This window comes from Miniopterus natalensis, chromosome 1 (assembly GCF_054644295.1).
Source record: "Miniopterus natalensis isolate mMinNat1 chromosome 1, mMinNat1.hap1, whole genome shotgun sequence".
Taxonomy (NCBI): domain Eukaryota; kingdom Metazoa; phylum Chordata; class Mammalia; order Chiroptera; family Miniopteridae; genus Miniopterus; species Miniopterus natalensis.
Window position 1 is genome coordinate 200,711,267 of NC_142081.1, and position 16,461 is coordinate 200,727,727.

General features: G+C 59.9%; 1 protein-coding gene across 1 annotated transcript in view; it reads left to right on the forward strand.

The window, feature by feature from the left end:
• Positions 1 to 15,985, forward strand: part of ZFYVE28 (zinc finger FYVE-type containing 28) — a 39,334-nt gene extending 23,349 nt beyond the window's left edge. Inside the window, exons 8-13 of the mRNA XM_087828542.1 lie at positions 1,321 to 2,604; positions 11,121 to 11,254; positions 13,168 to 13,284; positions 13,385 to 13,489; positions 14,192 to 14,295; positions 14,799 to 15,985. Coding sequence (XP_087684668.1) covers positions 1,321 to 2,604; positions 11,121 to 11,254; positions 13,168 to 13,284; positions 13,385 to 13,489; positions 14,192 to 14,295; positions 14,799 to 14,930 — 1,876 coding nt within the window. The 3' untranslated portion in view covers positions 14,931 to 15,985. The remainder of the gene's footprint in view (positions 1 to 1,320; positions 2,605 to 11,120; positions 11,255 to 13,167; positions 13,285 to 13,384; positions 13,490 to 14,191; positions 14,296 to 14,798) is intronic.
• Positions 15,986 to 16,461: the final 476 nt, after the last annotated feature.

Genomic DNA, 16,461 nt, shown 5'->3' on the forward strand with positions numbered 1-16,461 from the left:
TGCGGGGGTGGCTGAGGCGGCATCCGCCCCGCCCTCTGTTCCGGGGGAGCCTTGGTCTTGGTCTTGGTTGCTGGTTTATGACGTCGGAGCCCCTTTGTGGCTCTGTGCCCGTCCTTCCCCAGGGGGCGAGCTCCGTGTTCCCGGCCAGTCGTGTGGAGACCTTCCATGCAGACGCCCTGCCGGGGGCCCCGCCCTGGCCCTCTGTCCTTACAGCCCTGGGAGGATGGGCCTGGCTTACAGGACAGGCTGTGGAGTGCGTGTCGCTGTGTAAGGAGAGTCACAGGCTAAGCAGTTTGTGTGGGTTTTTAAGTCAATCATATATTTTTTTAAATATGTGTTTTTCTTAAATTGATTTCAGAGAGAGGAAGGGAGAGGGTGGGAGATAGAGGGAGACAGAAACAGCAGTGGCTACCCTGCATTTTCCTTTGTTGCAGTTGTGGTTATTGTAATTCAGTCATCACTCGTATAAATATTTATTTTCTGCCTCTTCCAACTCAACACCCTGAGCATGCCCAGTGCCTGGCACGCAGACAGGGTTCAGTGACGACTGTGGGACAAAAGGATGAAAGTCTGTATGGAAACCAGCACACGTTTTTTCACTCCCAGGTTTTTTTTTATATTCTTTTTTAACAATTGTATTGAGCCCAGCCGGGCGTGGCTCAGCGGTTGAGCGTTGACCTGGGATCCGGGTGATCGGGGTTCGATTCCCGGTCAGGGCACATGCCCGGGTTGCGGGCTCAATCCCCAGTCGGGGGCATGCAGGAGGCAGCCGATCGATGACTCTCTCATCATTGATGTTTCTCTCTCTCTCTCCCTCTCCTTTCCTCTCTCTGAAATCAATAAAGATATATTTTTTTAAAAAATTTTTTAAAAAAGAATTGTATTGAATGCTTTAGAGAGAGAGGAAGGGAGATGGAGAGAGAGAGAAACATGGATGTGTGAGAGTGAAACCGATCGGCTGCCTCCTGCATGCCCGCTTCTGGGGGAATTGAACCTTGTGGTGCACGGGACTGCGCTCAACCAGCTGAGCCACACTGGCCAAGGCCCTAGATGTTTTTATATTAATGCAATTATCACACCCCTTGGGACCAGGGCTTTCTTGTTTTCAGCAAGAGGTTTCAGAACTTGGCTGTAAAGAAAGAAACCACCCCCTTGGGAGTCGGTGCTTCACTTTACAGCAGAGGAAATGCGTGCATGTGAATGACCTGCAAGTGGCCACTGCCTCGCTGCTGGTGCAGGCCTGGTGGCACTGTGTTCACGCCTGGTGGAGACAGCTGTGGCCTTTGAGACCTTCACCCGCTTTTGTCTGGTCCCCTGTAGGGATTTGCTGCAGACCCTGACCGAGGACGAGCTACACACCCTGGAGCGGAACCTCTGCATTTCCCAAGACGTGGAATTCCCCATCCGGGCAGACGTGCCAGTGCCCCCTGCCCTGGCGCCCGCCTTCCCCACACCCCTGCCCACTGAGGAGCTGCTCTCTGCCAAGGCCAAGAACCCGGAGGGAGAGCTGGCCTGCTCCATGCAGTATGACGACCAGGAGCTGGAACAGCTCAGCCGCATGGTGCACCAGGCCGGAGATGAGATGTCCTCCCTGCTGTCCCCACCCAGTGCCTGCCAGTCCCCCGCGCGCAGGCCGGGCACTGAGGGCAGCCCCCGGGCCGAGGCCTCCCCAGGCCACCGGCTGCTGCAGCCGGGCAGTGATGAGGAGGAGGGAAGGGTGTTCTTCATGGAAGACATGGAGGGGACAGCAGAGCCCCCGGGCAGCTCACCCGTGTGGACCCACAGCCCCTGTGCCGACCCCCAGGAGACAGGGCAGGGTGGGGAGGCGGGCGTCCGCGTGCCCACCACCTCGGAGGAAGAGGGAGACTTGAGCAACAACAACGTCCAGGACCAGGACAAGAGGACGTGGGCAGCCGGCCCCAACTCCTGCAGCTGCCTGGACTCCCAGCCCCACCTGGATGGCTGGGAGGCGACTGTGGAAGATGCCGAGACAGCCGAGATGATCGCCCACCGGACAGGTGGCATGAAGCTCTCGGCCACCGTCATCTTCAATCCCAAATCGCCCACCTCCCTGGATTGCTCCGTATCTGCCCCAGAAGCCTCCGGAAACGGCGGCTCCCCATCTGAGCCTGTGTCCGAGGAGACAGAGAACGGCTCCCACAAACTCAGCGCTGCAGCCACCAACTGCCTCCTCAACTCCTGCGTGTGCTGTGGGGGCTGCAGGGGCGGCAGGGAGGACACGGCCGAGAGCCTGCAGGACAAGTGCAGCCTGGGGGGTGTCATCAGTGACTCCTACGTGGGCTCAGCCAAGGCCAGTGCCAAGGGCAAAGCCGAAAGACCGGAGGAGGCTCAGCCGGCCCTGGAGGCCCTTCCTGAGGGCGCCTCAGCCCCCCTGCCCTCAGAAGACACCCCTGACAGGCAGGAGCCCAAAGCCCCTGCTTCCAACAAGTGCCTGGTACTCACCTCAGGGCCCCTGGTCGACGTGGCAGACAGGCCACACGGAGGTGGCGATGGTGGTCAGCAGGAAGAGCCTGAGGCTGGACAGCAAGACCACGGGCAGCCCTCAGGGTCCAGGGAGGGGAGTCGGAGCCTGTCGGGCCCCAGGTAAGAGCTCTGGCCACTGGATTTGCCCTCTCTGAGTGCACTTGGGGCCAGTCGCATTGGCTGATTCTCTGTCCAGGGGTTTCCACAGGACCGGTCAGGGTGTGTCCTCGGGCATCAATGCTGCAGGCAATTCAGCAGCTCGTATCAGGGCCCTCCTGGGCCCAGTAGCAGCATCCAGCCCAGAAATGACCCCAAGGGGACCCCTGACCTTACAGACATCATTCAGGTGAAGGCACATGGCCAAGCCCTTGGCCTGCCCCTTTTGCCACCGTGGCCCATCCTGGCCCTGGTGTGATGGGCGTGTGTGTGGGCTGGGCAGTGGCACCTGGGCATGGCTGTGTCTTTGCTTCCCACCTGGCACTCACCTGACCACCCAGCTACTCAGCTCACATGGGCTGCAGTTAGCTGCACAGACCCTCAGCAATGGGCGTGGGTGTTGGGGCTGCTCTCCTCTCTTCCCATGCGCACCTTCCATGTTTGTGGCCTGGGCCACACAGCCCATGTGCCACGGCTGCCTCTTCTATGCGGGGTCTGCAGTCACTCCCCACCTCTCCCCCACCCCAGGCACCCACTAATCTACTTTCTGGCTCCATCGAGTGGCCTGTTCTGGACATGTCTCATAAACAGAATCACCCAAAATGTGACTCTTTGTATCTGGCTTCTTAACATGATGCTTTCGAGGCTCATCCACATTGCAGCAAACACCAGCACTCATTTTTCATGGCTGAGTAGTATTCCTTATGAGGATGGACCACATTTTGTTTATTCATCCATCCATCAAGGCGCGCGTGTGTGTGTGTGTGTGTATGTGTATGCTGTTCCCATCTTTTAGCTATTAGAATAATGCTGCTGTGAACATCTGTGTACAAGTTTCTGTGTGGTCATGTTTCCATTTCTTTTGTGTTTATACCCAGGAGTGGAGTTGCTGGGCCACATGGTTTAGCTTTAAAAAAAAAAAAATGTTCTGCCCAGCCGATGTGGCTCAGTGGTTGAGTGTCCACCCATGAACCTGGAGGTTGCGGTTCGATTCCCGGTCAGGGCACATGCCCGGGTTGTGGGCTCGATCCCCAGTAGGGAACGTGCGGGAGGCAGCCGATCAATGACTCTCTCTTATCACTGATGTTTCTCTCTCTCTCCCTCTCCCTGAAATCAATAAAAACATATTTTTAAAAATTAAACAGCCAGACGATCTTTAAAAAAATGTTTTTATTTATTTTTAAGAGAGAGGCAGGGAGAGGGAGGAGGCAGAGAAAGAGAAACATCGACCAGTTGCCTCCTGCACGCGCCCCAACCAGGGACCAAACCTGCATGTGCCCTGACTGGGAATCTCTTAACTGGCGACGCTCAGCCAACTGAGCCACCCTGGCCAGGGCCACGGTTTAGCTCTCTGAGGTACTGTCACCTGTTTTCCACAGTGGCTGCAGTTTGCACGCCCACTGTCCTGTCTGAGGGTTCGTTTCTCCAAATCCTTACCGACACCTGTGATCCTGTAAGATTTTTAAGCATTTCTTTTGTCCGTGGAGCACACCTACTGGAACTCACTTGAAATCCCTGTCTGAGGTCAGGCTCCAGGTTACCCGCAGCAGGTTCATGTGTCCCCTTTAGCCCTAGACGTGTGGACATTGTGTTTGCTCTGGATTCCATTATAATTAGATGAAATGTTTGCGTGGCTCCCGTCTGGTCTACAGAACCAGACATAACCAGAGAACTCCGTCCCTTCACCTCTCCTAAAGTAACAGTTGAAATTTTTTTTATAGTTTCTCCTTCAATTTTAGAAATAGAAGCAGTGATGTACATGCACCCACATACATGCACACACACGCACACACACGCATGTCTTTCCCCTCCTGTTCTTTGCAGAGGCCTTATCCTGCACACACTCCCCTCACCCTTCTTTCCTGACCAAGCCCCGAGGCCTCCGGTGGTAACTTCTAGAAATGTCCCCACTGCCACTTCTGGTCACGTGGGACCCCGCCGTGTGGCCAGACCAGTGTGCACCCAGACCAGCTGCCGGCCGTGGGGTTGTCCCAGACTTTGTTCCCACAAACGGTGCCGCGGGGAGCAGCCTCGTGTGAACGTCGCGCTGTGTCTGATGGGCCGCCTGTGGGATGCCAGCCCAGCCTCAGCCGCGTCTAGTGGGACGAAAGTCTGTCCACAGCCCGCTGGACGGCTCTCCCTCAGGGCCTCCGACTGGCCAAGTGGATTGGTAAGTGCACCGCTTTTCTGAAAGGCTGATAAGAAAACATCGTAAATTCTTGGACGGGATCCATGGGTTTTTGTTTTTGACCTGCACCCACTTTTTTTTGGCTGTTTGTTCAGATGACAGCGAGTGGAAGACCGCTGCTCTGCCTGGAACCTGCTTTCCTCCTGCTTTCCTGACCTGTCCGGCGGTGGACACTGCTCGTTCAGCCAGCCTCCCAGGCCTCCTCAGCTCAGCGCACATGCTGAAGCCGAACCGAGAAAAGGACAGAGAGCCCCCTCGGTGGCCTCCAGGGACATCCCACCCTCCAGGGTTTCCAAAAGGTGCAGAAGCCCGAGGAAGGAAGGAAGAACGCGGCAGGTGGCGGGTTTTCAGGCCAGAAGCTGTGTTTGGGTCAGGACCTTGGACAGAGGCACCCCCCCACTCCACCCCCTGCGCCCAGCAGGTGGCGCTGTCCCACCCACAGGAGGGACGCAGGGCAGAGCCTCCCCCAGGCACGTCACAGGCGGGTTCCCCAGCAGCTGAGCAAGGCTCCCGAGACCCAGACAAGGACCTCAGGGGCGCCCGCCCTCACCGAGCCTGATGGAACACTGGGACGCAGGTGACAAAGCAGCACTGGCAAAAGAGACAGGCATAAAAGCTCACCAAAATTCAAACGACAAGGTGCCTGGAGCCTGTCTGGGGTTGTTAGGTGACAGCATCTGGTCCCCTGTGCGGTGCAGGTGGTTGCCCCCCACTTGGCAGGTGGAGAGACGGAGACCAGAGAGGCAGAGACCGGAGAGTCCGTGTGCCTCAGCTCAGAGCGCCCGCAGCGCGAGCCTGTGCTGCCCCGTGACGTTCGCTCACCTGCCACTCGTCCTGAGGCCGGCCTGTCCAGCGCGTGCCCCTGCAGCCCTGCAGTGTTTGGCCAGGAGAAGTGAACAGCAGGCACCGCACTGCGGTCAGGGTTCCCGTCCCATGCACAAGTCAGACAGAGCCAGCCTCAGACCCGTGGGCCACACTCTGCGACGGTGCCACAGAGGAGCCGCACGGGGCCGTGACGGGGGCCTGCTTGCCCTAAGGAGAGCCCGAGCGTGTTTTCCAGGTCAAGCAGAACACAGCCCCCAGGTGGAAGGGCCAGGCTGTGAGGGTCCTGGAGGAGGGTCCAGCCAGGAGAAGACCCTCTGCAGCATTTCCCAGGCCCGCCCTTCACCCCGCTGCCCACGGCCAGTTCCACCAGCATCACCGCCCAGGGTCCTGGCAGAACCGGCAGAACCACATGTCCTCAGCAGAACCACATGTCCTCAGCTCTTTGCTGCCTTCTTTCTCAGCTTCTCAGCTCACAGGTTAGCCTTTTTGGGAAAAGTAAGCGCTTTTTAAAACCATGTTGTACCTGTGTGGTCTCACCCCGGTATCCGGAAGCTCCGTGCCCGAGGCCAGCTGAGTCAGCCTCTTGTGTGGACAATGGAAATCCGTCCGTCTTGAGGGCGCCTGGCCTTTCCCTGGATGTTCTAACCTGTTTCCACCCTTCTGCCTTCTTAAAAAAAATACCGACTCTCTTTTTTATCATTATAATGTGTTCCCTGTTCATTGTGGAAACTTAGGGAAACATAAGCGGGAATAAAGGAAAAATAAAAACCATCCCAGATCCTATGAGCAGTTTCATCATTTTTCCGCCGAACATTATTCCATGGTCATTTCTCCATAAAGCTCTTTGAAAACACAGTTCTCGTAGACTTTCACTCTTTCATGGGGACACATGTTAATTTGTTCTATACTTTCCTGTTTCCATATCTTCCCAAGTCGAATGAGCCTTGTGGTCATGCGCCCTCCTGGATCTGCGTTGTGGATTATTTCCTAGCGCCACCGCTGGGGACAGAGTGACCACAGCAAAGCTCCGGGGCCTCAGTCGCTCTGCCGCTTGCTGTCAGGGGTCCTCGGGCGCCTGTCCCCGGCTGTGACTGTCGCCCCTGGTTCTCCCAGCTCCAGAGCAGAACCAGCTCCCTCGTTGCTGTAGTTGGCGCCTCTGACTCCTGCGCCCGGAGCCTTTCCTCCGGCTTCAAGCCGCCCGTTCTGCGGAGGGCCTGCTGTTCGCCTCCTGCTTTCCAGCTGGGTTTCCACCATTTCCTTACTGATCAAAAGCGTTCCTTCTGGCTGCTGTTTGTTGTAGTTCGCTTTCCCCGTTGCCCTTTGATTTGATTTATTGGTATCTTTTGATTTACAGATGCCTTTGATTTTACCTTGTGGGATTAAATTTGCAAGTCCCAGAGACGACGTCTGGCTCTCTGCCTCCAGTTCCCTGGCCGGCCTTGCACGCCGTGGCCCTTCTCCCCGAGGCAGGAAATCGCTCCCATCCCCTGCTCCCCTCTGGGCTTCCCATCCACTCTGCACCCCCCACGCGTGGTCAGAGACGAGCCCACCTTCAGAGGGCCAGGCTGTCTTGTCTTCTGAGCCCGTCTCTGGCCACCCGAGAGCGAGCTGCAGGGGCTGATGGCCATCCTGGTGCATGGGCAGGGTCACGCCTGGCTCTGGCTTAGGCAGGCCTCCCTGGACAGAATGGTGGGTTCTGGAAGGGCTTGTCCTTGGCACAGGCTTCTGAGCGTCTGCCCTAGCCGGTGACGTGCTCTGTCTGTGCCCCTTCCTTCCGGAGTGTGCTGGTGGCAGAGTGGACACTGGAGACGTCCCCTCCAGGGGAATTGCTGGCACTTGGCACTTCCCCCCGTTGTGTGGAGCGTCTGCGAGTGCCGTGGGGGGTGGGTCCGGGGCACAGAGGGTGCCTGTGGACCGGCTGTTTGACCTGGAGCTGGTGATCCCTACGCCTCTGTTTTGCCATCTGCACAATGGGCTGCAGTCCTCAGTGCCCATGGCGTCTGGAGGCAGAGCTGAGCGCCCATGCCTGTCATTTCTTACCCCACGTCCTGCTCACCCTTGTCACACGACCTCTTTACTTACTGCTGCTCTGTGGTGCTGTTACTCAGTCGTGGTTACTCCCTGTCGCCGCCTCCGTTACTCAGGATTGTTACTCGCTGTCATTGCCACCGTTGCTCAGCCCTGTTTGCTCCCTGGGCCACCATCCCCCCCCGCCACGACGTCCCCCCTTGTCTCCCACACCGAGTTACCGTAGTACAGCCCCGCCTGCTGCCTTTGGGGAGCCCGTGGACGCTCTGCCCTGTGGCCCCGTGGAACCCACGGCTGCGTTTTCGTTGTCGTCTCTGCTTCACAGGTTTGAAAACAGGCTCAGAGCTTCAGGCTGGATGATCCCTCCCATCTGTCCGTCCCTGGTTTTGGGGCCTCCTGCAGGACCCCTGGGTCCATCCCCAGAGCCACTCTCCAGTCTCATGCCCCGCACGCTGAGCCCCTTCGGCCCGGGGATGTGACTTGGGGTCCTTGATTGCGAAGCACTCCCCTGCTAGATCGAGGGGCAATGAGGCAGCACCCAGGCTGGAAGGCAGCTGGCCTCGGGGGTGAGGGAGGAGCCTGCGGGGCTCCTGTCCAGTCTCTCGCGTCCTTGATTCTCTCCCCCAGCCCCTGCCCTGCAGCCAGCCGCCCCTCGGCCCGGTGCAGCTGCACAGACATGCTGGTGGCCGTCCAGCCCAGCTTCCCCGGCGTGAGGCAGCCAGCTCCCTCCGGGAGGGTCCGCGTCCCCAGCCATGGGACTTGTGCGCACCGTGGCTGCAGGGCCACCCTGCTGGGGCAGCTCCGGGAGACCGGGGCCGACAGAGTCCAGGCTGCAGTGCTGTCCCCGCCTTCCCCCAGATCCCTCAGGAGGGCCACAGCCCCCTGGTCCTGCCCATCTACTTCCTGCCCAACTCCCGGCTCCTCGGGGCGCCGGGGACCCCACAGCCAGGGGTGGAAGCTGGGGCGTAGCCTGCCTGTTAAGCCCTGATGGTCTCCTGGAGGGGCAAGCAGCGGGGACGGGCGCAGCCTCCAGGGGCCCTCTCCCTCCACCCCACGGGCCAGGAGGATCCTATCTGCACAGCCGCTCCCCTGAAGCAGGGCGTCTCCCCTCGTTCTCCCCGAGGCAGATGCGAGAGAGAACGGTTTGAACCGCTGCGTGGGGTGCAGCGGGGAGACCGGGACGTGGCCTCGGGTGCACCGGCTGCTGTGACGCCAGCCGGCCGGCCTTCTGCCCAGAGAGCTTTTAAAAGCAGCAGCAGCTCAGAAAGTCGGCAAGGCGCGAACGGGGGGGGGGGGTAGCACAGTCCTCGGCTCCCGCGGCAGCTGCATCGGTTTTTTTTTAAACATGTCGTTATTGATTTCAGAGAGAGGAAGGGACAGAAACATCGCTGATGAGAGAGTCATTGATCGGCTGCCTCCTGCTGGCCTCCTGCTGGGGATCGAGCCCGCACCGGGGCCTGTGCCCCGACCCGGAATCGAATCTCGATCTCCTGGATCCCAGGTCGACGCTCAGCCGCTGGGCCACGCCGCCCGGGCACAGACACGTCTATTTATAAAATGCGCACACACGCGTGCTCATAGCACGTCTCACTTCCTAGTTTCACGTGCTGCGTTAGGATCAGGGTCCCGGAACATAACCGGGGACCCTGTCCAGAGCTTGGCGTGTGCAGGGCCTGGGGCCCCGCTGTGTCCCCAGAGGACCCGGACCGTGGCCGCCACCCCTCCCCATGGCCCCCAGGCTGAGAGGAAGGGGAGTGGACTGGGCCTGGCCTTCAGGGCCTATCTGGTCCTCTGTGCTGGTTTATTTCGCTCAGCACGTTGTCCTCCAGGTCCACCCCTGCTGTAGCAGGTGTCAGGATTTCCTTCCTCTTTAAGGCGGAATAGAATCCCGCCGTGTGGACGGACCACGCTTCGTTTTTCCGTCCCTCCCCCGAGGGACGCTCGGGCTGCTCCCGCCTTTTGCTGCTGCGATGAGGGGGTGTGGCGGCCCCCGAGTGCTGTCGTTTTGTTCACTTCTATTTTCCTGTCACGAGTTGCCGTAGGAAGTTGGCTCTCGTTTGTGTCAATTAGCCTGCGGTAAAATGGGTTCTGTTCCGCGTCGTTTCACTTAAAGTAACAGAACCTGTTGAAAATGTGAAGTGAGGACGTACTGTGTGAGTCCCTGCTTTCAGATCTTTGGGGGGAAGCTGTCACTGGGGCCCTAGGTCCCCTGGGCTGGCACACCCCGCCCCACCCCAGCCTCCTGTTCCAGGGAAATATTAAACACTCGTAAATGAATAGTTATTACAATGGAAGGTGCCAATCGAACGCATCCCCGTGCATCCCCCTCGTGACGAGGAAGGAAACCCAGGAGGCCCCGCGGCCTCTCGCAGCCCAGCCTCCCGCTCTGGTGACAGCTGGCATTGCCCAACGGCCTGAATTGTCAGGAGCATCACATCTCGGAGCTTCCGAATGGCTTTGAGGATGTACCCGAGCCAGACACTGGGCAGCTCTGTGGTCCCCACTTTGTGTTAAGGGGTCATCATGCACCGTGTGAGCCGCGTCCTGTCCCCCACCGACTCTGCTCCTGCAGGACCAGACCACCCTTGGTCTTCCGTCCCTGAAGGTTTTGCTGGAACACGCAGTGAGCGTCTGGCCGCGCAGGGTGGAGTCCAGTGGGGGGGTATCTGTGACACCCCTGTTTTACACACCCGGAGCCAGATGGTCTTTCCAGAGTCACTGGTCTGTTTATAGCCCCCACCCACCCCCACAATGCGAGGGGCCACCCGCCGTCATCTCCTCCCTCTGAGGACCCGATTGGGGCCAACCCCTGGCCTGGAAAGAGAGGACTTCTCCAAAAGAGGGAAACTGGAGACCGCGCAGGTCACCAGCAAAACTTTTTAAAATGTGTAACAGGTGCTCTAGGTAGAGAAAAGGTTTCACACCCATGAAACTACAGTGAGAGCAGGAAATTAAAATGAAAGAAAGGAGATGGAGGAGATTTCCCAGCGAGTGGGACCAAGGGACAGAAGTAGGAGGCGGGCCTGGGAGTCGGAGGGTCGGTAGACACCCCCAGGGTTCGTAAGGGGGACACCCTAGCTTAGTGCAGATGCCACTGTGCTTCCTGCTGGAGCTGCCAGGAAAACTGGGGTTTGCCCTGCTTCCAGCCTCTGGTGGCCCCCGTGTCCCTGGGCTTGTGGCTGCGTCCCCCCAGTCTCTGTGTCGGGTCACTCAGCTGCCTCCTCTCCCAGGTGTGTCTGTGTCCTGTTCCATTTTCTGTAGACACTTGTCCTTGGATCAGGGCCAGCGGACGCTCTAAGCAGGGGCGGCGAGCCTTCCCTCGGAGGAGGTTGGGACGTGATGTTAACCCGAGCGCAGGAAGGGGCAGCTAGCTCAGTGTGTGGCCCCAGGAGCCCCCAGCCGCCCACCCCAACCACCTCCTGTTTGCTTCTCTGTGCAGCGGCCCCACGGCCGGCGCCTGCTCCTCGGACGAGACCGCGCCAGAGGTGGCCCCCGTGGCCACGAGAGAGAAGATCCGATCCAGGTTCCACGGCAGCCACGACCTCATCCATCGCCTGTTTGTCTGCATCTCAGGTGCCACGTGTGGGCCTGGGCGGGCGGGGCTTGTGGGCACGTGGGGCCGTGCTTTGGGCGAGTGGCTGGTGCCGGTGGGGGCTGACGTTGGCTGCAGGTGAAATCCCGACTGTGATGAGATGAAGTGGGGGGTGCTGGCTGATGTCGGGGTGCCGCTGGGGCCCAGCCCTGTCCGGGGGCTTTCTCGCTGTGTCCTGTCATCGCCCCGAGCCCTGTGGTGAGCCCCTGTGCCGGCACAGAGGGGGGCTTAATTCACCGCCAGGGTCCTCCAGCAGCGGCCTCTGCGCTGCCACGGGGAGGTTCTGGTCACGTGGTTTAGATCCTGTTTGTGTCCTGACTAGTTTGTGTCCTTCCCTCGGTTGGCCACAGCCAGAGGGTGAGGGGAAGTGACTGTTTTGGCTCCCGGGGGAACTCAGAGAGGGAAGCGAGCAAAAAGGTGTCTTTTTCACACTTTCCTTTAGTTTTTAATACGTTTTTGTTGATTTCAGAGAGAGGGAGAGAGAAAAACATCAATGGTGAGAGAGTCATTGATCGGCTGCCTCCTGCACGCCCCCCACCAGGGACGGAGCCCGCAACCCGAGCCTGTGCCCCGACCGGAAATCAAACTGACCTGGGCCGTGCGGGCCTGGCTTCCTTTAGTTTTGTGTCTTTTAAATTCATACACATCCACATGGTTCAAAAGGATAAAAAGTGTGAAGTCCCCCCCCCCACACACACTGCCTGCCCTTCCCACCTGCCCCAGGGGAGGGGCTCCGGCAGTGCTGGTCCCGCAGTGGCTCTGTCTGCCCCCCACCTGGTGCCCCTTCTGCTCGGGGCCTCAGGGAGGAGGGGCTGGCGCGGAGCACAGTGTGGGGCAGCCTGTGGACTGGCCTCACTGCAGAACTGGGGTCATGAGCCCAGGGAGCACCGCCAAGGGCCCCCATGGGCACAGCTTGGGCCCGGCCAGGTGGGCCCAGGAGGACCCCGTGGCTCCGAGCTTCAGTTCGCTCACCTGCCAGCATGGACCAGACGGTCGGTTTTGGTTTTTTAAATCCTCAACAGAGGATATTTTTTCCATTGATCTTTTAGAGAGAGAAAGAGAGAGAGAGAGGGATTGGTTGCCTCCCACACGCACCCCAGCTGGGGCCGAGGATTCAACCTGCAACGCAGGTTCGTGCCTTTGACTGGGAATCAAACCCGCGACCCTTCGGCGTGTGGGCGGACGCTCTGACCACTGCAGCACGGGCCAGGGCTGCGGGTTAAGGGAGATGGTGTCCAACAGGTGCCCAGCACAGCTGGCACAGGAACCCTCCGGAAGCTGGGGCCGCAGTCTTGTCTCTGGGATGGGTCCCGGGGTGGCCGGCCGTGTTCAGCGGGGTGTGCACAGCCTCTCTGTGGCTTTACGACAGCCCAGTTACCCCCTAAAGAGCTAGCATTGCTGTCCTCTGAGAAAGGCCGAGTCCCCCTAATTTCTGGAAGGAGGGAACCTCTGCTGGTGGGGGTGGGGGGCATTTTCCTGCCGGGAAGTGGCTGGACATGGGGCAGAGTAGCTGGGCGTTGTGCACCACCTCCTGGCCAGGTCCACCCTCAGGCCCCCAGCTCCTGGAACCCCTGCAGTGGCCTTGCAGCAGAGTTATTTGGGGCAACAGTGTTTGCTGGGGTGGGGCGCACGTCTAGGTGCCCGAGTGGCCATGACTGTGAGAGGTGCTGCCTCAGGTGGGCAGAGTTCGGGGCTCTGAGATCTCCCCTCCGTGAATGGCCAGGACTGTTTAGTGGTGGTGGCTGTGACCGTAAGGATAAGACGTACCCTGAGCGTTGGCTTCTTTCAAAGAAGTATCCCCGGGGCTGGGCGGCTGTTTTTGCCCTGACCCTCGTGAGGACACGCCCAGGCCGCAAGCTGGCCAGCCTACCCGCCTTCCTGTCCCCTCCCCCAGGTGTGGCTGACCAGCTGCAGACCAACTATGCCAGCGACCTGAGAAGTATCCTCAAGACCCTCTTCGAGGTCATGGCCACGAAGCCAGAAATGGACGACAAGGAGAAGTTAAAGAAGGGTGAGTGCCCCCTCGGGACGGGCTGTGCTGTCCAGGGTGTCCAGCACCCCAGGAACAGGTGATGGAGCACGGACCCCAGCGGTCGCCCTTTCTCTTCCAGTCACCCAGACCCTGCGGAGCGCGGCCTTGGAAGACTGCGCCCTGTGCCAGGAGACTCTGTCGTCCTCTGAACTGGCGACCAAGACCCGCGACGGGGACTTGGAAGGTGCGTGGGGCGCTCTGGCCCACCTGGACGTGTCCTCTGTGTCCCAGATCACAGGCTCTGAAGACAGCTCTCCTCTGGCTGCCCCCCTCTCAGGCCTTCTGGGCATGTAGCTTCCCATAGGGAGGGAGTCCCCACAACGTCTTCTCCTCAGTTCCAGGGTGCACACATGGTTCCCCTGGCCCCTGCCGAGCATCCTCAGGCCAGCTACTTAATGTATTTTATAGTCTGGGGAGTGCACGGGCGTGAGGAGCAGGGAGGTGCTGGGGTCCAGGCCTTTGGCTGTGCTGGAGGTGGCTGGTCCTGGGGCACAAACACATTCCTGACCCCCCCAGCCTTCATGGGCACTGCAGGACAGGCCTCCCATGGCAGCCTCCACACAGGGAGCTGCGGGTGAGCTCTGGTCACATGGAAGCCGGGACCCCCTGCGCCCCACTAGCTTGGAGGTCAGGGACCCCCCTGCACCCCTACGACCCTGGAGCCTCAGGCTGCAGCTGGGGTCTGATCGACAGGCACTGATCTTCCTCAGGATGCCACCAGTTTCCCAAAACCACAGCCAAGGATGAATCCAGGGATGGACTGGAGACAAGGGGGCGGGGGCTGCGGGCCACCAGCCAGAGGCTCCTGCACACCTGTCCACCTGCCCCCACTGTCGCTGATTCCTGGCCCCCTCTGCCTGACGTGTCCCCCACTCTCTTGTCACAGACCCTCCCGAGTGGGTCCCGGACGAGGCCTGCAGCTTCTGCACTGCGTGCAAAGCGCCCTTCACGGTCATCCGCAGGAAGCACCACTGCCGCAGCTGCGGGAAGGTGGGTGGGGCCCGGGAATTGGTCACCGGTGCAGCACGGGGTCTGGAAGTCAGACCAGTGCCATGGGGCTGGGAAGGCCCCTGAGCCCAGGCCCTGCTCTGACCTGGCACAGGGCATGGACTCCGGGCATTTGGCCCACAGGGTCTGGGTAATGCCACGTCCCCTCCCCCCTGCTTCCGAGCTGGGAACAGGGAGGGGACAGAGGGTCTGAACAGGAGCCTGCAGCAAACTTGGTGTGGGGCCTGGGACACCCTCCTTGAGCCTGGCCTCCTGGAGCCACAACGTGTCCCAGGTTTTCCTGAAGGTCCCAGCCCCACAGTGGGGCTGGCAGACCCCTTCCCACTAGTGCCTTGCCTGGCCTGGGTGAGAGGGATGTATGGGGGGTCAGAGGTACTCGGATCTGACAGTCTCCTGGGCACTCTCCCTGTGGGGCCAAGGTCAGGGGCGTGGCACAGGTGTGCTGTTGGGGACCCCTCCTTGGCTCACAGCCCCCTGCCTTCCAGATCTTCTGCTCCCGCTGCTCCTCACACTCGGCCCCGCTGCCCCGCTACGGGCAGGTGAAGCCGGTCCGCGTGTGCACGCACTGCTACATGTTCCACGTCACGCCCTTCTACAGCGACAAGGCAGGCATCTGATATGGCACCGGGCGCTCCTCGGACCGCCAGAACCCAAGAGGACTCCCAGGAAGGTGTCCCGCTCGCACCCCTGCCGCCTCCATCCAGACGCTGCTCTGGAGGGTTTTCTCTGCATTTCATCAGTTGCTGCTGTGGAAACTTCCAGAATGCCCTTCACCTCATCCCAGCCCTGCTGGCCCCCACCCGCAGGAGCCAGCGGGCAGTCAGCTTCGGCCAGCGGGGGTCCCTGAGGTGCCAGGTGGCTGCCCAGGCAGGGTGGACTCTCCTCTTGCTTGTCCACCTGCCCCGAGGCTCAGCCACAGCAGAAGGCCTGCTCAGGCCGTGACAGGGGAGGGTGGTCGTGGTCTGAGCTCCAGCCGCCTCAGCACCTGGGGCTAAACTGGGCGGTGGTGGACACTACAGGAGAGCGGCGAGGCCTGAACGCTCCACAGGGCTTCCCCACGTGCTTGCCAAACCAGAGGGACCAGGCTGTCCCTCTCCCCAGTGCCCAGAGCCAGGGCGCCCATCTCATTCCCCTGCGCCCCTCGCGCCCACTCCTCTCAGCACCTCGGCTGAGCAACACCCATCTCATTGCGCCCAGTGGTCCTTTGGGTGAGCCATGCCCTACCCTCGTCCACTTGCTGATGAGGAGGGGCCAGCATGGAGACCCACAGACAGAGGTTTGGGTTCTTAGGCCAGGGCTCCCCAGGCAGCCAAGGACCCCTGGACGTCACCCACTCGGCTACCGCTACTCCCTCCCTCTGCACCCCTGGGACCTTGGCCCACCTCCTGACCCCGGAGCGGCCAGGCCCAGCACAGACACCTCCTCAGGCTAAATCTCAGGCTTCACATTGCAATGAGGATTGCAGCTTTATTTTTAGAGAGAGGACACACCTACTGCTTCTTTTATAGGATAAACCCCAATTACTATGTAACAGTGGGATACACATGCACAAAACAGCTTCTGTGGGGGGGAAAGTATATAACGGAGTGAATATTATGTATTGAGATTATTTTTATTTTCTAAATGCTGTAATTCGAAACCATTTCCATAAATCTATTTGCGGATTGCAGACGCCCTTGTGTCCCGTGTGATCACGGACGCCTCTCTCGTCGGGGATGCGGTGTGTTCTTGCTCGCGTGCACTCCCCCAGAAGGCTGGGGGGTCCTGGACTCTCAGGACAATCACAGGGCAGGACTGGCTTCCTTCCCACCAGCGCCCAGGAGGAGGGTGGCTACCTATCCCTCACCCCTCCCTTGGAGGGCTCCGGCGCTCCACAGCCTGTGCACTGCGGAGGTGTGGTCACTCTGCCCTCTGAAAGGTGGCCCCACCCCAGGGGCGGAACCAAGGCCTGGCGGTGCAGAGGGGTTAGTCTAAGGCAGTTTCCCTGCTCAGGAAGGATCTTCAAGGAATGACCTGCTGCCCACCCACAGCAGGGACTCAGGACCGGGAGACCCTGGGGTGGGGGCAGGGAGAGTGCCAAGAGCAGCCTTCGTGAGCCTCAGTTTCCCCATCATCACCCTCACCCTTCCCCATACTGTGTTTTGAGTG